Source organism: Danio aesculapii, chromosome 19, assembly GCF_903798145.1.
Source record: "Danio aesculapii chromosome 19, fDanAes4.1, whole genome shotgun sequence".
Classification (NCBI taxonomy): domain Eukaryota; kingdom Metazoa; phylum Chordata; class Actinopteri; order Cypriniformes; family Danionidae; genus Danio; species Danio aesculapii.
The window spans coordinates 25268496-25292607 of record NC_079453.1 but is presented as its reverse complement, the minus strand read 5'-3'; the positions used below and the strand labels follow the sequence as shown (position 1 = coordinate 25292607).

Sequence of the window (24112 nt, the reverse complement as noted above, 5' to 3'; positions counted from 1 at the left end):
ACTATCCAAAAGAACTCAACAACCCAAGAGCTGAATATCAACAGCACTGACAATCACCAAAACATCCAGCAATGTGATAAAGCTTGAATGATGTATTGCAAACTTATTCTATAACTATATACAATACAGTATTACATACGCACCCTTGATCCTCCATCTGGCACTAGAATGGCTCAGTGCCTGGACTTCTTTATCCTGGCCTCCTTGGGCAGCAGCTCTTTGATGGACATGGATCTGCTCTCTGTGATGAACAAATGTGCATCTGGCTGCTCAGTCTCCAGCAGTGCAGGCCCGTGCAGCTTCTCTCACAGCCACTGCTTTATCTCCAGACTTCAGAGTCAAGACAGTCTTCAGAGTCAAGTAGGCTACTATGAAAAAACCTTCAACTTATTAATCAATTTGAATCAATCTTATTATAATGTCTATGGCCTAATTTAGTAACTATTAAGGTTTATAATTGTTGTACAATTTCAAACATTATCTTATAGACTATTCAAATTTTATAATCTAATCCAATACACATTTTGTGCAGTGTAAAACTCATGTCTATGGAAATTTCCACTAAATAATAGAAACTGGTCCTGCACTTCCCTGAATCTGCCAGCAGGAGGCAGTGGAGGAACCTCCCGCTGAAACTTGAGCCAAATGAGAGCGTGAGGGTAAAAATGGTAATCAAAAAAAGAGGAAATTGGCAGAAGAAAATCAGCAGAAATCTTATATCTTTAGTGTGGAAATGTTTAAAAAAATGAAGGTGAAAGTCTTTATCTGTTGGTTCTGTCGGGATAAATCTTTTGGACGTTCCTGTGTTGTGGAGGTGAAGGAAGCTCTACCCTGAGGTAAAAGTCACACTCATCTAAGAGGTCAAATATTTCATACACAAAACATTTTACCACATAAACACAAACTCTTTTATACACTGCTTAGCAACTACAACTGACAATGCTTAGATAAAAGTTTGAATGAGCACATGACACTATTTAGGCATTATTTATTTAGTAGTGCCATCATGACATGTTTGCTACTTGAAATGATCATATTTGGATTATTCTTGCAATTTTATCAATCTTATCTACCTGTTTTTGTCAAAAGGTGGATGTTGTACAAAATTTGATAGAGGTGGTCACCTTCCTCATAATTGTCGTTGCAGGAAAAACCTGCAAAATCCGATGTTTTCCATCACACACATCCCATGACTAAATGTGGGCCTAATAATGTCATTTTTAGTTTATTCCTACATTTCATATTTTTTTCTTCAATTAAAGCAAAATTATTGCACATAAAATCTATCTACTCTTAAAATTACAGTGTTTTATTTAGTTGCTGGATAATAGTGTTTCAGGATTAGTTTGGTGTTGTATTTACAAGTTTTTTTCTTGGATTTATTTAGATATTTGTGGTGAAAATACTGTTCTTTATTATTGGGAAGTGAAAGATTAAAGATTATAGCTTATATCTGCCTGTCTGTCTATTATATATCTAGTTATATGTGTAGATATCTAGTCCATAATGCTGTTTTAGATTGTTGATTTTGAATGTAAACAAGTGTTCCGGAATGCGCTGTCATAGAAACAGAAGAATGCAGCATTAAAAGTAGAAGACAGTTCAGAATCTCCTCATTGCGTCTTCTCATTGCAGTTAGTAATAGTAGTTTTCCCAGTGAATTCTGTTATTATGGCATTGAAAAGAAAGCGTTGTTCTCAAGACACTAAAGTGTATGATTCCCATCTTCGTACACCTCCAACATCCAGCACCAATGTGGCTGAGAACCATTCTCCTGTTGGTGTTGGAGAGGAGATTGAGATACAAGTGAGAAAGAAGAGGAGGTGGGAGAGTTTTCACAAGCCGCTCTCCCTTTACACTGAGGGTAAATCCAGTCACTGTTTGACAATCTGACAATGTTTTGTGTTAACTAGATCTCTGTACATATACATATAGGGCCAGACAGATTCTGTGGACATGTTTTGCTATTTTTGCAGATTTATGAGGAATGATTTTGAGAGTATAGTAACTAAAAACTGAACACATACGGTAAAAAATAAAACTTTTTAACTTATTTTAGGTTTGTAACACAAATCTAAGTAGAACCAATTGTTTGGTAATCAAAGTTTCTCATTATATATCTACTAAAAGAGAAAACTTTACAACAAACTGTATTGTCCACAAATCATTTAATCATTGCATATTATTATTAATATTACTGAAATATAAAAATGGTATAAATATCAATATTTGATTGAATACAAATCAATTTTATAAGCCATTATCATTAATGCATGTCTTACATCTCTAAATACAGATGACAACCAGTGGATGTCTTCTGGCCAAAAGAGAAAACGAAGTTGTCACAGCTTTCATGTAAACGATTTCCATCCTCAAACACCTCCGACATCCATCAGCAGCCTTCAGTCCACTGATGTTGCTGAGGAAAATGAGAGAAAGAGGAGGAGGACTGACAGTCCTGAGAAGCTGCTCTCTTGTAAAGTCCAGACGTCCAGCAGTAGCTCTAGTCAGGAGGACCAGACTTCTGTTCAGATCCACAAGAAGAGTTCTGAAGGTAAATCTAGTGGCCATTTGAGAATGTGTGGCCTTCTCTCATCATCCTTTTCAGTCCTGTATAAAGTAGAGTACATTACATTAAGCTCTATAAATAGTCTCAGAATCTTCAGTCAGTATTTCCGCATGCATTAGGCCAGATTAACATGTGAAAATGTTTGAACTATTAAGTTAATTAACCAATGAAGTCCCCAAGCATTTGGTGCTGTTATGAACACCACTGCTATTACAGTCTGAATATTTTTAAAAAGCACTCTAGAAGTTTCAATCATTGTTCACTTTATTTTGAAGTGTCCACTATATCAATATTGTGCAGGTTCATTTTCACGGTATATTGAATTATTGAATATAGACATATGTCTATTCCTCTCTTTAGATGTTGAACCTCTTTCTAGTGGTGTGACAGTCCCTTCTCCAGAAGATCAGCAGGATCGAACCCCTCCAGCTTCAGGCCACTACAGGTGGACCGAGGGTGAGTTTTTACTGCCATTACCTCAAACATTACACACACTTCTGTCAGTGCTTGACATTTCACATGAGCTGCATTTATTCATCTTTTAACAGGTGACATTCTGGACCGGTATGAACTCGGCGAGGAGATTGGAGAGGGAGGATTTGGCAGCGTGTATGAAGGGAAGCGCTTGGAGGATGGCCTTGAGGTGAACAATCCCTTTAACATATATTATGTTCACTTTTTAGTGCACTTGATGTGATTATAACAGAAGTGTGGTTTTGTTGAACAGGTGGCTGTAAAAATTGCCAGAAAGCCATCGAACATGAAATACATCTACATCGTAAGTAGACTTAAACATGTAAAGGCAATGACAACAGTATATCTGGGAAAGCAACACCGCCTAACTAATCTTTCTTCTAGGCTGGTCATCCTGAGCCCCTTCCTTTAGAGATCGGCCTGTTGATACTGGCTCATAGAGGCGGCAAGGTTCCAGAGATCATTGAGCTGCTGGACTGGCAGGACCAGCAGGATTGTTACATCATGATCCTGGAACGACCTTCACCATGTGTAGATCTGTTCGACTTCACAATGTCTCTCGGCTCCATCAGTGAGCGCCAGGCTCAAGGGATCATGGCACAGGCAACGATGGCCGGTCTCATGTGCTGCAGACGTGGGGTTTTTCACCGCGACATAAAGCTGGAGAACCTGCTAGTCAACACGGACACGCTTGAGGTCAAGCTAATTGATTTTGGCTGTGGGGTTCTTCTCCAAGAATTTGGCTATGACAGTTTCTGTGGTATGTATTAAACAGAACACCTGTAGTCTGGACTGTGAATTTGGTCAATCATGTATTTTCATGTTAACGGATACAGAGAAAACATGCTTTAGTATTTCATGCTGAGACCAAATCTTGTTCCTTCAGGCACAAAGGAGTACTTCCCACCGGAGTACTTCCTGAGCAACGAATACCACGCAGAACCATCCACTGTATGGTCTTTGGGAGTTCTGTTGTTCCTGCTGCTGTGTCAACGATTTCCTGAAGCCACGGACATGCAGAAGATCAATGATGGAAACTGGACTGAGCCTGGATTGTCAGAAGGTAAGACGTCATTCATCACATCATAGACGAGCAGTTGTAGTTTAAATCATACAAAATGATAGATTAAAACTAAGAGTTGGATATTGGATAATGGTGACAATGTTCTGATTCTAAAGGAAAGTCGAGTCAGATCTTATAGATGAATAAACTGACAGCAGATGTAAAGTTGAAGTTAATAATGTGTTTCTCTCACCTCTTCCCACCATCGTTCTGCACAGAATGCTGTCATTTGATTCAAGCTCTCCTGGAGGAAAACCCAAGCCAGCGGATTCCTCTGGAAGAAATCCTCCTCCATCAATGGTTTGAGGTACTGAACTGTAGATCAGCTTCTAATGATTGTGAAAATAGATTCTCCTTTCATTTGAAAAAGATTTTTATTGTACAGTTTTATGTTATTTGTTTATTGTGAAGAATCTGAATCAATAACCTTGATTTTGTGTGTGTCTGTATGATTCAGGTCAAGGAATAAGAGATAAGCAGCGTGGTGCAAATGAATGGGAAAGATTATTTGCACTACTGAGCTGAAAGAGAGGATCCTACAAAAGGCACAGAGGATCCTGAGAAAAGGGCACAGCCCCAACAAAGGAAAACATTTGTGAATAAAAACATGAATAAAAAAACTGTTGCACCAGTCCTGTTTTCATCAAAAATCAATCAAATCAGCCAAGATGCTGAAAAAGCAGACAGCAGTGAATGAAACACTTAAACATCAAGACAGCTAAACAGATACACACTCTCACACACACTTATGAACTGACATGACTGTAGCTGAGCAAAGCTTTGTGAAACTATGAACAAATTTAGTAATTAAAGTGATGAAAGTGTGAATTTCTAAAAGATTGTGCAGACACTCTCTCACACACAGAGAGAGACTTACACAGCTCTCTTTAAGAGGATATGTAATGAATGGTTTTTATACTGTATCTTTATACAGACACTAGCCATTCTGCTGGAAAAGGAAAGAAAGTTGGTTCATTCCATAACAAGTGTTGAAACCGCATAAGGTCTAAATGACCTTTAACCTTTGATCAGTTGTAAACTTTTGTCAAATCAACACTCAGTTTTATTTATTATTAGAGTTTTTTTAAATGAGGAATTTTTCCACACTGTTCTTAACCCTGGATTACCTAGTAAATTATAAGCAGTATGAAAGGAAAAGCTAGATTTACCCAGAGTTGAGCATTTCGAGTTTCAAAATCCAAGACACAAAAAAAAAAATGGAAGACTGTGTAGTGGGACCAACGGTTTTAACTCAAAAATGTCAGATGAAGAAAAGTCGGAGTCAGAGATTTAACTAAAATAAAGTTTACTGAAGATAGTTTGCAGTTTCATCAGCAGAAAACAGCTTCAACACTCACAGAGTTTGTAGGTTGTTCTGCTCACAATCCCAAAACAACAACAATTATACTCTCACACAACGTCATCAACTGCATCATACATACATGTGTTTTAACTTGATTGGTTAAAACACAGACAGACTTACAAAATTTCCAGGTGTGTGTGTGTGTGTGTGCGTATAATTCTGAATAATATCTCAATACAGTGTATCCGGAAAGTATTCATAGAGCTTCACTTTTTCCATTACAACCTTGTTAGAAATTTATTTGATTCTCACTGTCTGGTCAGTTAGAAACGCTCACAGGTTAGCTACCTGCTCAAAATCTCGATTATTTGAAAATCTTTCATATTTGTCATTTGGCAGTAAAACTTTTCACCAATTGAACAAGAACAGATTGATTTAATAATTCTATCACCGCATATAAACAAGACTCTTACTTTGATATAAACTGCCAAATATTCATTAAAACACACTTTCATCCGTGAAAGAACCCCCCAACCCCGCTCTTCACTTCCATCCGCGACATCCCCCTCCCCACCGGTATTCACTTTCATCCGCGATCAACACAAAGCCAGTGTCACTGTTTAAATGCCATCAAGTCTAAAATATTTACCTTCTAACATTCAGATAGCAAAGCATTAACTGTAATTTCACTTTGGACCCTTAGTTGCATTTATGCATGGGTTTTTAACCCAATATGGATGGCAGTCTTCAATTTCACAGCTACAAATTATTAAACCTTTTTAAAATTATTATTATTCCAGAGAGTAATCCAAATCAGGAAAAGAAGTCATCATTACCCATAACAGACAGAGCCCGTAACTGATCCATTAAAGCTTATCCCATAGTCTACATCCTCTTTTCATCGGATTCACTCAGCATTATTGACTTCTGTAACGTTTAAGATTTCACTTAGCAATTTGTAATGAAATAACACATTCCAGAGGTCAGTGACAATATTCATACAACAGGGATCAAATTGTACCTGAAGACCACAAACATTGTATGATAGATATGAATACTCATACTCAAGCTTGCTAAACTCAACATCCTTTGGCCAGTTTCACCTAGTTTTACAGAGTCTTTTATCAAGTTTCAAAGTTTTCCTTTTCATAATCATTGTCTATTCTGAAAACAATCAGCTGAGTTGTTTTTTTTTCTTAATACCATTGCTTATAACAAGTTGATAACAGAAGCAAAACACATGCTGTGCCCCAACTCGCATACTATCTATCCTAAATAGTATTTGAAAATAGAATGAGTATGTCTCCAACCACAGTATGGTGAAAAGAGTATGCCAAAGGTTCCAGGATGGTTTACTATTCCTGGTAAAAATTTTAAGTGTAAAACCATCCATATTCTAACTGTTGATATTGCCCACAGTTCATTGTGCATTGAACGCGATTCGAATAAAACTACAACCGTGAGTGAAAAGTGTAAATAAACTACAAACATGATGGACGCCGAGAGCAACCGTCAAGTAGAGAGGCTTCGGAAAAGATGTTTGTATGACTGTAAATTAAATGTGCAGTAGGAGATCTGCCTAAATGTTAACGGCTCAGCATAGTATCTTTCAAATACTATGTTTTAATTAAATCTTGAAAAAGGAGGAAAATAAGTGCCCTCAAATGTGTAGAGACTTCACTGGTAATCATTACTGATCTGTATGCGCCACCTACTGGAGGAGAATGATTTAGCTTTTTTATTCTGCAAAGTGTTTTCTACAGGGGTGAATAATGCAGCATAATTTCACAATGTAAAGATATGTTTTAATTATGTATTTAATTCGTATGTTAAAATAATAAATATAATTGAAATAAACAATTACTCAATCGAGCTAATGGCCACTGTATGGATCACCATTTCTGCCGTTATTGCCAATAATTTAATTGACAATCAGTTTAGCCCAGTCTGTTATAAAGCAAATTAACATCTTGTTTACGTTGCCATATTTTCATTGTGTGTGTTTTGTTGTTGTTGTTGTTGTTTCTAGCTTAATAAAGAAAAAATAGTTTAGTGTCAGAATCAATTTAAAAATGCTTATATTTATATATTTATTGCTGAATGACGAGGTCAGTTCTCTATTGGCCTCGTGACAAAGTGAATGATTTCAGATTCTCTGCACGCTTTTGCAATTTATTTATTTGAAAATGAGGATTGGATACAAACATGTCACTCGTTACATCAATTACTGTATTATCATAGATCATAAATAAAAGAAACTAGTTATGATACACTTGGTTTAAGAGTAGGCACTAAGGCCTAACCCTATTTCACCAAGGTCCACTTATTTTAATATGTCCGGCTTCACCCCTCACTAATAGCAGGAGTAATGTAGTAATAGTAAAATCTAGGTCAAAAATAACTCTTAAACTAAAACTCTGAACTCAGATCTTATGCTCGTAACCACACAAAGATTTAGAAATACACATGTTGTAAATGAGGTCAAATTTAGTTTCTGTGGTGATTTCTGAGTCAATTTTCATAACAGTAAACATTTTCAGTATAACAATAATCTTACAATTAATAATATAATTTCCACAATGATTTGCATTAATTAAATTCAGGACAACCAATAATAATTTTTAAGTGGTTATATTTTTCCTCAGGGCCGTAATTATTACCTGTTTGATAAAATAACCTTTTCATTTTATTCATGTGAACGTAGACTCACCCATTTCAAGACACTGAAAAGTGTTTTTTCAGAAATATATAAAATGTTCTTTAAATTAAGGTAATTAATAAATATTTTACCAATAAATATTTAATTCTTAAACGTCTGCAAGATTTATTCATTTTGTGTATGTGTGTGTGTTATATATTTAGAGAGAAGAGCTAACAATAGCTTGGATTGGTCCATCTGTAACTCCACATAAGCAGTTTCTACTGGTCATTCAGGTGACATGTTCTGTCTGGAGCATCAAGCCAATCTACTGCTGTCCAGAGTCTGGTGGTTTTTCAAGTGTGTCTTGGTCGGGTATCTCACCTGAGACCTGTCCACTATGGGTGACCCTACCGGTAGCTGTGAAGTACCAGTGGAGTAGCTCTCAGAACATCAGGCTGCAAACTGTGTGAGGGACCTTAACCTACCCTAATCCAACGGCCAGCACTATCAACCCAAACAACCAGCAATGTGCCAAAAACCACTCAGAAGAGACTAGCAACAAGCAAGAGACCGCCTAGAAAACCTTGCTAAATGCATGTCAAGATACAGCAAACCATGCAAAAGAACCCAACAACCCAAGAGCCGAATATCAACAGGACTGGCATTCACCAAAACATCCAGCAATGTGATAAAACTTAATGATGTATTGCAAACTGATTCTATAACTATATACAATATATACAGTATGTACATACGTGCCTTTGATCCTCCATCTGACACTAGAATGGTCTCCAGCAATGCAGGTCGGTCCAGCTTCTCACACAGCCGCTGCTTTATCTCCAGGCCTCTCTGGAGGCTGTATCGGCCAGCTCACCTCTTCATGGAGGAGCCCATCACACTATGGTAGATGTGCTGATAGTCCTGCACACGGCCATGGATGTAAAGCAGCACCTTCTGCGGACACTCACCCACTAAGGAGACTGAGGCTGTGGGACGAAGGACAGGAAAGCCGCGTTTCTCATGTGTCGCTCCTCCACAGAAGTGTCCGACATACAGCTGTTGCACTCCTCAACAGAAGAGATGGGCTTCAGCAAAAAGTCCTTGAGGTGTCCGGGGAGAGTCCTGGTCCTTCTTGAGCGCCGCAGCATCATCACAAACCTCAAATCACAAATCTCAAACCGATCAAACTTAGCCAACGGGAGATTTGTTCAGAGTTTTGTAGTATGATGATCAGGATTGATAACTTCATAGATTGTTGTGTATTTTTATAAACCAACTCAAGTTGCCGTAGTGACAGAATAACTAAGGGTCATTTAAATGTACACAATAATTGATTTCAGCGTTAAGTCAATTAGAGCAGCACGAGCTGTATTGTGTAAGGGACAGTTTTTGTTAAAAGTTATTAAATACAGAAAATATCTTAATAATTATTAGGTATAATAATAGCGGGCCCACATACCTAAACAGATAAATATAGTCTCCGATTTCTTAATTATGATATTTTTACTTTTGAACTTTTACTTTTGAAATCAGCATACGTTTCCATGTCAGAAATCTGGTGCCCAACACAAACCCTAACCCAAGGTTATTTTTTTTCTAACTTCAAAACTCAACTATTGTCTGCAATCAGAGCCAAGTACTGTGAAAAAAACCTTCAACTTATTAATCAGTTTGAATTAATCTTATGATAATGTATATGGCCTAATTTTATAACAGTTTCATAATTGTTGTACAAATTGTACAATTTCAAACATTATCTTTTATTCATTCATTTTCTTTTCGGCTTAGTCCCTTTATTAATCCGGGGGCGCCACAGCGCAATGAACCGCCAACCGTATTGCCCATTATCTTTTAGTTAATTCAAATTTATAATCCAATCCAATACACATTTTGTGCAGTGTAAAACTCACGTCTGTGAAACCACTCAGAGGAGACCAGCAACAAGCAAGATACTGCCTAGAAAACCTTGCTACACGCATGTCAACATACAGCAAACTATCCAAAACAACTCAACAACCCAAACGCTGAATATCAACAGCACTGACAATCACCAAAACATCCAGCAATGTGATAAAACTTGAATGATGTATTGCAAACTTATTCTATAACTATATACAATACAGTATTACATACGCACCCTTGATCCTCCATCTGGCACTAGAATGGCTCAGTGCCTGGGCTTCTTTATCCTGGCCTCCTTGGGCAGCAGCTCTTTGATGGACATGGATCTGCTCTCTGTGATGAACACAAGTGCATCTGGCTGCTCAGTCTCCTGCAGTGCTGGCCCGTGCAGCTTCTCTTACAGCCGCTGCTTTATCTCCAGACTTCAGAGTCAAGACAGTCTTCAGAGTCAAGTAGGCTACTGTGAAAAAACCTTCAACTTATTAATCAATTTGAATCAATCTTATTGTTAAGTATATGGCCTAATTTACTAACTATTAAGGTTTATAATTGTTGTACAATTTCAAACATTATCTTTTAGATTATTCAAATGTTATAATCAAATCCAATACACATTTTGTGCAGTGTAAAACTCATGTCTATGGAAATTTCCACTAAATAATAGAAACTGGTCCTGCACTTCCCTGAATCTGCCAGCAGGAGGCAGTGGAGGAACCTCCCGCTGAAACTTGAGCCAAATGAGAGCGTGAGGGTAAAAATGGTAATGAAAAAAAGAGGAAATTGGCAGAAGAAAATCAGCAGTAATCTTATATCTTTAGTGTGGAAAAATGGCTGAAAAAACGAAGGTGAAAGTCTTTATCTTTTGGTTCTGTCGGGATAAATCTTTTGGACGTTCCAGTGTTGTGGAGGTGAAGGAAGCTCCACCCTGAGGTAAAAGTGACACTCATCTGAGAGGTCAAATATTTCATACACAAAACATTTTACCACATAAACACAAACTATTTTATACACTGCTTGGTGACTACAGCTGACAATGCGTAGATAAAAGTTTGAATGAGCACATGACACTATTCAGGCATTATTCATTTAGTAGTGCCATCATGACATGTTTGCTACTTGAAATAATCGTATTTGGATTATTCTTGCAATTTTATCAATCTTATCTACCTGTTTTTGTCAAAATGTGGATGTTGTACAAAATTTGATAGAGGTGGTCTCCTCCCTCATAATTGTTGTTGCAGGAAAAACCTGCAAAAACCGATGTTTTACATCACACACATCCCATGACTAAATGTGGGCCTAATAATGTCATTTTGAGTTTGTTCTTTAAGCAATTGCTACATTTGATATTTTTTTCTTCAATTAAAGCAAAATTATTGCACATAAAATCTATCTAATCTTAAAATTACAGTGTTTTATTTAGTTGCTGGATAATAATGTTTCAGGATTAGTTTGGTGTTGTATTTACAAGTTTTTTTCTTGGATTTATTTAGATATTTGTGGTGAAAATACTGTTCTTTATTATTGGGAAGTGAAAGATTAAAGATTATAGCTTATATCTGCCTGTCTGTCTATTATATATCTAGTTATATGTGTAGATATCTAGTCCATAATGCTGTTTTAGATTGTTGATTTTGAATGTAAACAAGTGTTCCGGAATGCGCTGTCATAGAAACAGAAGAATGCAGCATTAAAAGTAGAAGACAGTTCAGAATCTCCTCATTGCGTCTTCTCATTGCAGTTAGTAATAGTAGTTTTCCCAGTGAATTCTGTTATTATGGCATTGAAAAGAAAGCGTTGTTCTCAAGACACTAAAGTGTATGATTCCTATCTTCGTACACCTCCGACATCCAGCACCAATGTGGCTGAGAACCATTCTCCTGTTGGTGTTGGAGAGGAGATTGAGATACAAGTGAGAAAGAAGAGGAGGTGGGAGAGTTTTCAGAAGCCGCTCTCCCTTTACACTGAGGGTAAATCCAGTCACTGTTTGACAATCTGACAATGTTTTGTGTTTACTAGATCTCTGTACATATACATATAGGGCCAGACAGATTCTGTGGACACGTTTTGCTATTTTTGCAGATTTATGAGGAATGATTTTGAGAGTATAGTAACTAAAAACTGTACACAAACAATAAAAAATAAAACTTTTTAACTTATTTTAGGTTTGTAACACAAATCTAAGTAGAACCAATTGTTTGGTAATCAAAGTTTCTCATTATATATCTACTAAAAGAGAAAACTTTACAACAAACTGTATTGTCCACAAATCATTTAATCATTGCATATTATTAATAATATTACTGAAATATAAAAATGGTATAAATATCAATATTTGATTGAATACCAGTCAATTTTATAAGCCATTATCATTAATGCATGTCTTACATCTCTAAATACAGATGACAACCAGTGGATGTCTTCTGGCCAAAAGAGAAAACGAAGTTGTCACAGCTCTCATGTGAACGATTTCCATCCTCAAACACCTCCGACATCCATCAGCAGCCTTCAGTCCACTGATGTTGCTGAGGAAAATGAGAGAAAGAGGAGGAGGACTGACAGTGCTGAGAAGCTGCTCTCTTGTAAAGTCCAGACGTCCAGCAGCAGCTCTAGTCAGGAGGACCAGACTTCTGTTCAGATCCACAAGAAGAGTTCTGAAGGTAAATCTAGTGGCCATTTGAGAATGTGTGGCCTTCTCTCATCATCCTTTTCAGTCCTGTATAAAGTAGAGTACATTACATTAAGCTCTATAAATAGTCTCAGAATCTTCAGTCAGTATTTCTGTCATGGATTGGTCAGGCTCTCACGACCCCCACTCACGAAGATCACCATCACCTGACTTCTAATGAGCACACAGCTGCATCACATTCACGAGCACCAGATAAAAGCACAGCACTCCAGTCGCTCATTGTCCGGGCTCGTCTCGACGAAAGCGGACAACTGAGCGACCACTCAGCGTAGTCATCCTCAGCTAAAACAAACGCTTTACTTACCTGTTCTCTTTGTATTCCTCCTAGTCTTCCTGGTCCACCCGAATCGTCCTGTCTTCCAGTCCTTCCAAGTCTGTGTCATCCTCTGTCAGCTGTATCTGGTGTGTGCTGTCCATCCTCGTGTATTCCTGTTACCCAGCCACGGAGGAAAAGACCCCAACATCATTCCTGATCCTCCTGGCTATCCTTCATGTGCTCCTTGTTGTCATTTAATAAACACCCTAACGTTTCCTTACCTCTGTCTCCTGTCCGCTTCATAACAGAAGCCCGGACCTATAACGACGACAACATGAGCACCCCCGATCACTTTCAAGAGCTGGTGGACCAGTTGAAGCGGATTCTACAGCCACCAGCTCCACTTTCCAACGCACCACCAGCACCGAGCACTTCCGCCTCCACAGTTTCTTCTTCGGCCCTTCCTTCCAGTCCCATGGCCCGACCAGCGCCCTACTCAGGCGGAGCGGGGGAGTGCAATGGTTTTCTGTTACAATGTTCCCTCATATTCGAAATGCAACCTTCTCTATATCCCACAGATAAGTCAAAGATCGCCTACATCGTATCACTACTCTCTGGGCCTGCACTTAAATGGGCTGAGACGATCTGGAACCAAGCCGGGCCGGTCATGAATTCCATCACTACCTTCACGGAGTATTTCAAAGAGGTGTTTGGACGTTCTGATGGGGAAGTAGCCGCTGGAGAGCAGCTGTATCATCTAAAGCAAGGTACTCTATCTACACAGGAATATGCTCTCCGGTTTCGCACTCTAGCAGCTGCAAGTGGATGGAATGAGAGATCGTTGTTGACCACGTACCGGCTCGGCTTGGAACCCACTCTCCGAATCCAGCTGGCCACATTAGATGATACTATGGGTCTGGAGAGATTCATCCAACATTCTCTCCGATGTTCCGATCGTCTCCGTTCCTATCAACAGGACACCATCACCCCCTCGTCTGCACTCCTCCAATCGCCTGAGTCAACAGCCTCTCCAGAACCAGAACCCATGATAATAGAGTCTGGAAGACTGACATCAGCGGAACGACAGAGGAGGCTGACCCGGGGTCTGTGTCTATACTGCGGTGTCAGTGGACACACCCGTATGGAGTGTCCCCTTCGTCCCATTCGGACTTCAGTGAGTGTATTCAGTACGAATATTGAACAATGTAAACCACTTACTACCACCGTACAAATAACTACTGCCTCTATTTCTCTCCTTGTCACAGCCCTCATCGACTCCGGGTCAGCAGGGAACTTCATCTCCCAATCCCTCTGTCGTCAACTCCACCTACGTACTGAGGCGTCCTCGCATATATACCAGATACAACCGATAACCCAGTGCACTCGATCTTCGACCCGTATCCATCGACAATGCGAAGACATCCTTCTTCAAGTGGGGTTGTTACATCAAGAGAGGATTCAATTTCTGGTTCTGGAGGGTGCAAATATGGACATCATTCTAGGGCGCCCGTGGCTGGTGAAGCACGATCCCATCATCTCTTGGGGCACAGGAGAGATAAAGAAATGGGGATCTGGATGTACACCTACCTGTTTTCCAAATCTCCCTCTTCAAGGTCGGAACCCCATTTCTTTGTTTACAACATCGGTCGAGAGTCCTCCTGAGAAGCAGTCTATCCACATTCCTAAGGAGTACAGCTCCTTTCATGATGTCTTCTGCCCCAAGAGAGCTTCCCAGCTACCGCCGCATCGGCCATGGGACTGCGCGATCGACCTAGTTCCAGATGCCCAGTTGCCAAGAGGTAGGATCTACCCGCTCTCGCTTCCAGAGAATCAGGCAATGGAAGATTACATAAGGGAGGCTCTGAGTCAGGGGTACATACGTCACTCAAAATCACCAGCCGCCTCAAGCTTCTTCTTTGTGGCCAAGAAGGACGGAGGGCTGCGTCCATGCATCGACTACAGGGTCCTAAATAACGGTACAGTAAAATACCGATATCCCCTTCCTCTGGTACCAGCCGCTTTGGAACAGCTCCGAGAAGCTAAAGTCTTCACTAAATTGGACCTCCGCAGCGCGTATAATCTGATAAGAATACGTGAGGGGGACCAATGGAAGACAGCATTCGTGACCCCTACTGGCCACTATGAATATGAGGTCATGCCTTACGGTCTGGTCAACGCCCCCTCCGTATTCCAAAACTTCATTCATGAAGTCCTCCGGGAGTTTCTTCACCACTTTGTAATAGTGTACATAGATGACATCCTCATTTACTCCCGGAGTGAGGCCGAACATCGCCAACACGTTGCGGAGGTCCTACACACATTGAGAGAACATCACCTCTACCTCAAAGCGGAGAAATGCTCATTCCACCAGAAGTCGATTCATTTCTTGGGATACATCATTGACCAAACCGGTATACGTATGGATGGGAAGAAAATTGAGGCTGTTCTATCCTGGTCAGAACCCACTTCCATTAAGGAGCTCCAGAGGTTTCTTGGGTTTGCTAACTTTTATAGACGGTTTATCAAGGACTACAGCAGGATTACATCACCTCTCACTAATCTCCTCAAGGGTAAACCCAAAGGACTGGAGTGGACCAAAGAAGCAGCCGCAGCCTTCCGCCTTCTTAAGAAGGAGTTCACAAGGGCCCCACTCCTGACTCATCCTGACCCAAATCTTCCTTTCGTGGTGGAAGTGGACGCATCCACCACCGGCGTCGGGGCAGTATTATCCCAACATCATGATACACCGCCCCGACTGCATCCCTGTGCCTATTTCTCTCGGAAGTTGAGCCCGGCGGAGCAGAATTACAGCATAGGAGACAGGGAGCTTCTAGCAATCAAGCTAGCCTTGGAGGAGTGGCGTCACTGGTTGGAGGGAGCCAAACATCCGTTCCAGGTGATCACAGATCACAAAAACCTCCAATATATCAAAGAGGCCAAGAGACTATGTCCACGTCAAGCCAGATGGTCACTTTTCTTCTCACGTTTTGATTTCTCCATTTCCTATCGTCCAGGACCCAAGAATCTAAGAGCAGACGCTCTCTCTCGTTTACACGAGCATCACGATCATGAAGAACTCCCAACGAAGATTCTTCCCGAACACATCTCCATTTGTCCGATCACCTGGAACGCTCCTCCAGTCGTTGCCACTCCGGAAGCCCCTGCTCCGCCGGGATGCCCTCCTCATCGGCAGTTCATACCACCTGAACACCGGGTAGATCTGATCCACTCCTTACATACCTCGCTAGGCACTGGACATCCAGGGATCAACAATACTCTCTCGCTAGTATCCCAACGATTCTGGTGGCCAAACATGGCAAGGGATGTGAGGCAATATGTTCAGGGCTGTAAGGACTGTGCCCAATCCAAGAGCCCACGTCATCTACCCGCTGGAAAGCTCCATCCCTTGCCGATTCCGAACCGTCCCTGGTCACACCTAGGAGTGGACTTTATCACTGACCTCCCCTCGTCAGAAGGTAATACCTGTATTCTAGTCATCGTAGATAGATTCTCAAAGTTTGTCAAACTAATCCCTCTGAAAGGTCTTCCCACAGCCTTTGAAACAGCCGACAATATCTTTAATCAAGTCTTCAGGTCATTTGGTATTCCAGAAGATATTGTGTCGGACAGAGGTCCACAGTTCATCTCACGTCTATGGAAAGCCTTCTTCAAGCTCCTAGGTGTGGCCGTCAGCCTCTCTTCTGGATATCATCCCCAAACCAACGGGCAGACAGAGAGGAAGATTCAGGAGGTGGGACGGTTCCTGAGGACCTTCTGCAGTGGTCACCAGAGCTCCTGGAGCCAGTATTTGGGCTGGGCAGAATATGCCCAAAATTCACTGCGGCAACCCTCCACCGGACTCACGCCATTCCAGTGCGTCCTGGGCTTCCAACCACCGCTCTTTCCCTGGGATGGCGAACCATCTGATGTCCCCGCAGTGGATCACTGGTTCCGGGAGAGCGAGAGAGTCTGGGACGAGGCTCATCAACATCTGCAGAGGGCAGTCCGTCGAAGCAAGGTAACCGCCGATAGAAGAAGGTCTGAAGAACCCAGATACACACCCGGACAAAAGGTGTGGCTATCCACCCGGGACATACGCATGCGACTGCCCTCTCGCAAGTTAAGTCCCCGATTTGTTGGTCCCTTCACCATCGTGGAACAGGTTAACCCCGTCACCTACAAACTACAATTACCCTCTCACTACCGTATTCACCCTACATTCCACGTATCACTCCTGAAACCCTATCACGATCCTGTTCTTCCCTCCACAGAGCCTGACCACGAAGAGGAACCCCCTCCTCCACTGCTCCTAGAAGAAGGAGCCGTCTACGCAGTGAAGGAGATCTTGCGTTCCCGACGTCGTGGTGGCCAGTTGGAGTACCTGGTGGACTGGGAAGGGTACGGCCCCGAAGAAAGGACATGGGTTCCCAGAGCTGATATTCTCGATCCTAGTCTCATGGTGGAGTTTCATGAGAGCCACCCTGAGTTCCCAGCGCCTAGAGGCAGAGGGAGACCACCACGGCGTCGGAGGTGTCGGCCCTCAGGAGCGGGCCCTGGGGAGGGGGGTACTGTCATGGATTGGTCAGGCTCTCACGACCCCCACTCACGAAGATCACCATCACCTGACTTCTAATGAGCACACAGCTGCATCACATTCACGAGCACCAGATAAAAGCACAGCACTCCAGTCGCTCATTGTCCGGGCTCGTCTCGACGAAAGCGGACAACTGAGCGACCACTCAGCGTAGTCATCCTCAGCTAAAACAAACGCTTTACTTACCTGTTCTCTTTGTATTCCTCCTAGTCTTCCTGGTCCACCCGAATCGTCCTGTCTTCCAGTCCTTCCAAGTCTGTGTCATCCTCTGTCAGCTGTATCTGGTGTGTGCTGTCCATCCTCGTGTATTCCTGTTACCCAGCCACGGAGGAAAAGACCCCAACATCATTCCTGATCCTCCTGGCTATCCTTCATGTGCTCCTTGTTGTCATTTAATAAACACCCTAACGTTTCCTTACCTCTGTCTCCTGTCCGCTTCATAACAATTTCAGCATGCATTAGGCCAGATTAACATGTGAAAATGTTTGAACTATTAAGTTAATTAACCAATGAAGTGTCCAAGCATTTGATGCTGTTATGAACACCACTGCTATTACAATCTGAATATTTTTAAAAAGCACTCAAGAAGTTTCAATCATTGTTCACTTTATTTTGAAGTGTTCACTATATCAATATTGTGCAGGTTCATTTTCACGGTATATTGAATTATTGAATATAGACATATGTGTATTCCCCTCTTTAGATGTTGAACCTCTTTCTAGTGGTATGAAAGTCCCTTCTCCAGAAGATCAGCAGGATCGAACCCCTCCAGCTTCAGTCCACTACAGGTGGACCGAGGGTGAGTTTTTACTGCCATTACCTCAAACATTACACACACTTCTGTCAGTGCTTGACATTTCACATCAGCTGCGATTATTCATCTTTTAACAGGTGACATTCTGGACCGGTACGAACTCGGCGAGGAGATTGGAGAGGGAGGATTTGGCAGCGTCTATGAAGGGAAGCGCTTGGAGGATGGCCTTGAGGTGAATAATCCCTTTAACATATATTATGTTCACTTTTTAGTGCACTTGATGTGATTATAACAGAAGTGTTGTTTTGTTGAACAGGTGGCTGTAAAAATTGCCAGAAAGCCATCGAACATGAAATACATCTACATCGTAAGTAGACTTCAACATGTAAAGGCACTGACAACAGTATATCTGGGAAAGCAACACCGCCTAACTAATCTTTCTTCTAGGCTGGTCATCCTGAGCCCCTTCCTTTAGAGATCGGCCTGTTGATACTGGCTCATAGAGGCGGCAAGGTTCCAGAGATCATTGAGCTGCTGGACTGGCAGGACCAGCAGGATTGTTACATCATGATCCTGGAACGACCTTCACCATGTGTAGATCTGTTCGACTTCACAATGTCTCTGGGCTCCATCAGTGAGCGCCAGGCTCAAGGGATCATGGCGCAGGCAACGATGGCCGGTCTCATGTGCTGCAGACGTGGGGTTTTTCACCGCGACATAAAGCTGGAGAACCTGCTAGTCAACACGGACACGCTTGAGGTCAAGCTAATTGACTTTGGCTGTGGGGTTCTTCTCCAAGAATTTGGCTATGACAGTTTCTGTGGTATGTATTAAACAGAACACCTGTAGTCTGGACTGTGAATTTGGTCAATCATGTATTTTCATCTTAACGGCTACAGAGAAAACATGCTTTAGTATTTCATGCTAAGACCAAATCTTGTTCCTTCAGGCACAAAGGAGTACTTCCCACCGGAGTACTTCCTGAGCAACGAATACCACGCAGAACCATCCACTGTATGGTCTTTGGGAGTTCTGTTGTTCCTGCTGCTGTGTCAACGATTTCCTGAAGCCACGGACATGCAAAAGATCAATGATGGAAACTGGACTGAGCCTGGATTGTCAGAAGGTAAGACGTCATTCATCACATCATAGACGAGCAGTTGTAGTTTAAATCATACAAAATGATGGATTAAAACTAAGAGTTGGATATTGGATAATGGTGACAATGTTCTGATTCTAAAGGAAAGTCGAGTCAGATCTTATAGATGAATAAACTGACAGCAGATGTAAAGTTGAAGTTAATAATGTGTTTCTCTCACCTCTTCCCACCATCGTTCTGCACAGAATGCTGTCATTTGATTCAAGCTCTCCTGGAGGAAAACCCAAGCCAGCGGATTCCTCTGGAAGAAATCCTCCTCCATCAATGGTTTGAGGTACTGAACTGTAGATCAGCTTCTAATGATTGTGAAAATAGATTCTCCTTTCATTTGAAAAAGGTTTTTATTGTACATTTTTATGTTATTTGTTTATGGTGAAGAATCTGAATCAATAACCTTGATTTTGTGTGTGTCTGTATGATTCAGGTCAAGGAATAAGAAATAAGCAGCGTGGTGCAAATGATTGGGAAAGATTATTTGCACTACTGAGCACCACAGTTCCTGACGCAAAAAAGGACACAGCAGCAACAAAGAATCCAGAAAACAAGGTCATAGCCGCAACAGAAGAACTTAAAAAAAGGACACAGCAACAACAGAGGATCCTGAAAAAGGTCCAGGCTCAAGAAAAGATCCTGGAAAAAGGCACAGCTGAAAGAGAGGATCCTACAAAAGGCACAGATGATCCTGAGAAAAGGGCACAGCCCCAACAAAGGAAAACATTTGTGAAAAAAAACATGAATAAAAAAAAAACTGTCGCACCAGTCCTGTTTTCATCAAAAATCAATCAAATCAGCCAAGATGCTGAAAAAGCAGACAGCAGTTAATGAAACACTTAAACATCAAGACAGCTAAACAGATACACACTCTCACACACACTTATGAACTGACATGACTGTAGCTGAGCAAAGCTTTGTGAAACTATGAACAAATTTAGTAATTACAGTGATGAAAGTGTGAATTTCTAAAGGATACAATAAAAAAATGGAAGACTGTGTAGCGGGACCAATGGTTTTAACCCAAAAATGTCAGATGAAGAAGAGTCGGAGTCAGAGATTTAACTAAAATAAAGTTTACTGAAGATAGTTTGCAGTTTCATCAGCAGAAAACAGCTTCAACACCCACAAAGAGTTTGTAGGTTGTTCTGCTCACAATCTCAAATCAACAACAATTATACTCTCACACAACGTCATCAACTGCATCATACATACACGTGTTTTAACTTGATTGGTTAAAACACAGACAGACTTACACAATTTCCAGGTGTGTGTGCACGTATAATTCTGAACGATATCTCAATACAGTGCATCCGGAAAGTATTCATAGAGCTTCACTTTTATCGATTACAACCTTGTTAGAAATTTATTTGATGCTCACTGTCTGGTCAGTTAGAAACGCTCACAGGTTAGCTACCTGCTCAAAATCTCGATTATTTGAAAATCTTTCATATTTGTCATTTGGCAGTAAAACTTTTCACCAATTGAACAAGAACAGACTGATTTAATAATTCTATCACCGCATATAAACAAGACTCTTACTTTGATATAAACTGCCAAATATTCATTAAAACACACTTTCATCCATGAAATAACCTCCCCCCATCCCCGCTCTTCACTTACATCCGCGACATCGCCCTCCCCACCGGTATTCACTTCCATCTACGATCAACACAAAGCCATTGTCACTGTTTAAGTGAGGTTTAAGCTACGGTCACACTGGGCTTTGTGTGTGCGAAATTCTGTTGTGCGGCGCTGCGAAAAGGGGCGGGATTAAACAAGATGATTAGACATTAAAAAAAGCCAGTGATTGCTCCATGCTTTAAATTTCTGCCCAGAGAGGTGCTGTTTTGATCCTCGATTGGTCTCATGCAGTCAAGTGATGCGATTTAGCAGGTTAGAGTTCACCAAGCTTGAACTTTGCACCGCAGCAACCTGCGAAACTTAACGCAGGCCCTTGCGTTTCTGGTCTGGCGCATTCGCGTGCGTATGAATGGAAGTCTATGGAAGGAAAAGTCAAGTGTAACCGCACCTTCATTCATAAACTAATTTCGAGAGGATCACGTGCTTATGATTTATCACAGCCGGTCTCATATTAAGCTAATCAGTATCATCCAATCATATGAGCCATAAGCTACTATAAATAACCACAGTTTTCAGTCCACTTTATCTTCGTTTGGAAGAAAGCTTCCGGCTGCTAAAAAGCTTCAGCTCTAAAGAAGCTTTTACAACATTTCGCTTTTCAGCATATCAATATTGAAATAGCCAACAAACTTCTACAACTGCAACCTGAGCCCTGCTCTCCCCGAGACTTCAGCCACTGCAATGAAGCCAAACTCTCACCGCTCTCTTAGCGGTCCACCTGTGGTAATGTACATAGCATGCTTTAAGAGGAAACCTTGCAAAATAACTACTCTCCAACAAAACTAAACATTTAGTATATCTTTAGAAAGCAAGACTCGCATAACTAAAATAATTGAAATCATTTTAAGGACACAAACACTATGAACTTGGTGTCCTCTGTTGAACTGTAAACAACCAGAGATTTTAACAAACCAAATAAACCCACCTCAAGCTTCCTGCCCGTCCACAGGTCCCTAACATTTTAACAGCCTGGATAATTCGACTGCAAGGATTAAAGCAATCCAATCCGTAAAACATTAGTCCACAACATATGTTGATAAACATCCATGGATACACTGCAGTCATCCAAACTAGTCGCTGTACTGCGTTCTGTAAGTAGCATCTTTCAGACATAAACACTCGTAATTTGTTTAATAAAATGGCCACCGACCTTTGCACTTTTGATGGACACTTCACTGAGCCAATAGCTGAAAGAAGTGTCACCGTCCAAGAGCTCTCAGAACATGAGATGGTCCCGCCCTCTCTCCCGATGTTTATGAACAGACACAGTTGCAAAGACTTTGTGAATGAATTGGGCCAGTTATGCTTCTGATTTTAATAATGTTAAGATTCCAAACTTAATGTTATTTAATCATGGATAAAAGTAAAGCCTGTAGCAAACATTTCATTGACAGTTTCTAATAAGTACAGTTCAAGTATAAATTAAATGTCAACATCATTTTTGAAGTAAAAAAAAAAAAAATAATAAAATAAATAAATAAACCCAGCCACTTCCGATAGCAATTTAACTTCTGAAAATTACCCAGCTAATGAAATTCTACACATCAAACATAGAAGTCTGATTGCAATATGCCACAGGAATTTAAACTTCTCACTTCACCTACTCCGCCTTAGAGGTATTTCCAGGACCACCAGCCAAGCCATGCTCCATATCTTTAGCTCTCCATCCCATCACCATCTCATGGAGGAATTTTGTTGATTCATGTAAATATTCCTCACCTCACTAGAGAACTGCGTTCTCACCCTGACACTAATTTTTCTGACTTTCTCATTTCAGGTCTAACCCACAGATTCCACCCGGGACTCTCAGCTCTCCCTTCCATTCATTTTTTTTCTGTCCTAATCCCGACCTAACCCGAAAAAGATGTCTTATTTGGACATCAGCCAAAGAATAATGTATCATGTCTGCTGAACACTTGCAGGTTGCAAAAACCAAATCAATGACTTTCTCATTTTCTTTCCAGAAATTCTGGTCATTGGCTCCAGAAGTGGATCCCAACCCAACGCCTGTCCCTCCCTTTCCAGAAGTGACATTACCTTAAGCCACCCCCTTTATAACCTCCACCAAACCCCATATCGCTTATCCTCCAAGTAGTAGCCCTCAGAACGGAACATATCACATCACAGCATGGAACATATTCTAACTCAAACCCTCACTCCAGCACACTATAGCAGATCTAATCTTGCTTGATGAGGAAAGAAAGGGTTTCCTCATCCTGCAAAGTAAGAGATTAATTCGACTGAACATTTCATTTACATCTTCAACATCCATGCCCTCACCCATGCCCTCCGGACCCTTCTAACATACCTACACTTAAGGGGATCTCAAGAAACAACCCCCTAGACCCCCTTTTTTACTGACGACGCTAATCGTCCAGTATCATGTCTCTTGTTCCAGAACACCTCAAAGTCCTCCGCCTCTCAGGATTCCTTCCTGAACCATTTTCCAGCCATTCATTCAGAACTGGCATGCCACCACAGCAGCCATTAACAGGCTTTCCCAGCATCAGAGCCAGACCCTCGGTCGTTAGTCCTCTGAAGCTTTTTAAATCCTACATTCGTCTTTTCATCTATAACAACCCCAGTCGGTTCTATTAAACCTCTCAGCCATCTCGGCCACAATTTTATACTCTAGCCAAAGCCATCTATCTGTCCACTCCTAGCAACCCCCTCTATGGCTCAGACTCCCGCAGGAGTAAATATGAGCTTCAGCTCTTGCAGAGCCTCACCTATCAACCTCACCTTTCTGTTCCCCCTGCCAGCATTGAGTGCTTCCACTGTTCCCTCCTAGCTCTTTACCCTTTGCCTTTGACTCTCATGTAACCTCCTTGCCCCATCAGCATCACCCTAAGCCCAGACTCCCACAGGGGTCAACACAAGCTTTGGCTCTTGCAAGAACCTCACTTTCACCCTCTCCCTTCTGTTCCCCCTGCCAGCGTTGAGTGCTTCCGCTGTTCCCTCCTAGCTCTTTACCCCTCGCCTTTGACTCTCTCCTAATTTCCTTGCTCCATCTGCATCACCACAAGAGCCTCACCTTTCCCATTCCCCCAGCCAACATTGAGTACTTCCACTG

At 41.4% G+C, this 24112-nt stretch overlaps 2 protein-coding genes across 2 annotated transcripts; both read left to right on the top strand.

The window, feature by feature from the left end:
* Nucleotides 1-168: 168 nt before the first annotated feature.
* LOC130246302 (serine/threonine-protein kinase pim-2-like) lies at nucleotides 169-4670 on the top strand. Its single transcript, XM_056479185.1, has 10 exons — nucleotides 169-360; nucleotides 573-659; nucleotides 1636-1864; nucleotides 2297-2554; nucleotides 3118-3212; nucleotides 3297-3347; nucleotides 3428-3803; nucleotides 3930-4106; nucleotides 4325-4413; nucleotides 4564-4670. The coding sequence occupies exons 1-10, from the start codon at nucleotides 169-171 to the stop codon at nucleotides 4573-4575; spliced, it is 1566 nt and encodes a 521-aa protein (XP_056335160.1). The 3' UTR covers nucleotides 4576-4670.
* Nucleotides 4671-11729: 7059 nt separating this feature from the next.
* LOC130246301 (uncharacterized) lies at nucleotides 11730-23862 on the top strand. Its single transcript, XM_056479184.1, has 13 exons — nucleotides 11730-11922; nucleotides 12355-12612; nucleotides 18383-18477; nucleotides 18562-18612; nucleotides 18693-19068; nucleotides 19195-19371; nucleotides 19590-19688; nucleotides 19829-20097; nucleotides 21661-21762; nucleotides 23004-23066; nucleotides 23202-23262; nucleotides 23438-23565; nucleotides 23647-23862. Exons 1-13 carry the CDS (start codon nucleotides 11730-11732, stop codon nucleotides 23860-23862), a joined length of 2088 nt encoding a protein of 695 aa, XP_056335159.1.
* Nucleotides 23863-24112: the final 250 nt, after the last annotated feature.

Coding starts and splice junctions, on each gene's coding strand:
- LOC130246301 (XM_056479184.1), top strand. CDS start 11,730: ATGGCATTGAAAAGAAAGCGTTGTTCTCAAGACACTAAAGTGTATGAT. Junction 19,372..19,589: donor TGAGCCTGGATTGTCAGAAG/GTAAGACGTCAT, acceptor CGTTCTGCACAG/AATGCTGTCATTTGATTCAA. Junction 23,263..23,437: donor GGGTTTCCTCATCCTGCAAA/GTAAGAGATTAA, acceptor CTCTTGTTCCAG/AACACCTCAAAGTCCTCCGC.
- LOC130246302 (XM_056479185.1), top strand. CDS start 169: ATGGCTCAGTGCCTGGACTTCTTTATCCTGGCCTCCTTGGGCAGCAGC. Junction 2,555..3,117: donor CCACAAGAAGAGTTCTGAAG/GTAAATCTAGTG, acceptor ATCTTTTAACAG/GTGACATTCTGGACCGGTAT. Junction 3,213..3,296: donor GCTTGGAGGATGGCCTTGAG/GTGAACAATCCC, acceptor TTTGTTGAACAG/GTGGCTGTAAAAATTGCCAG.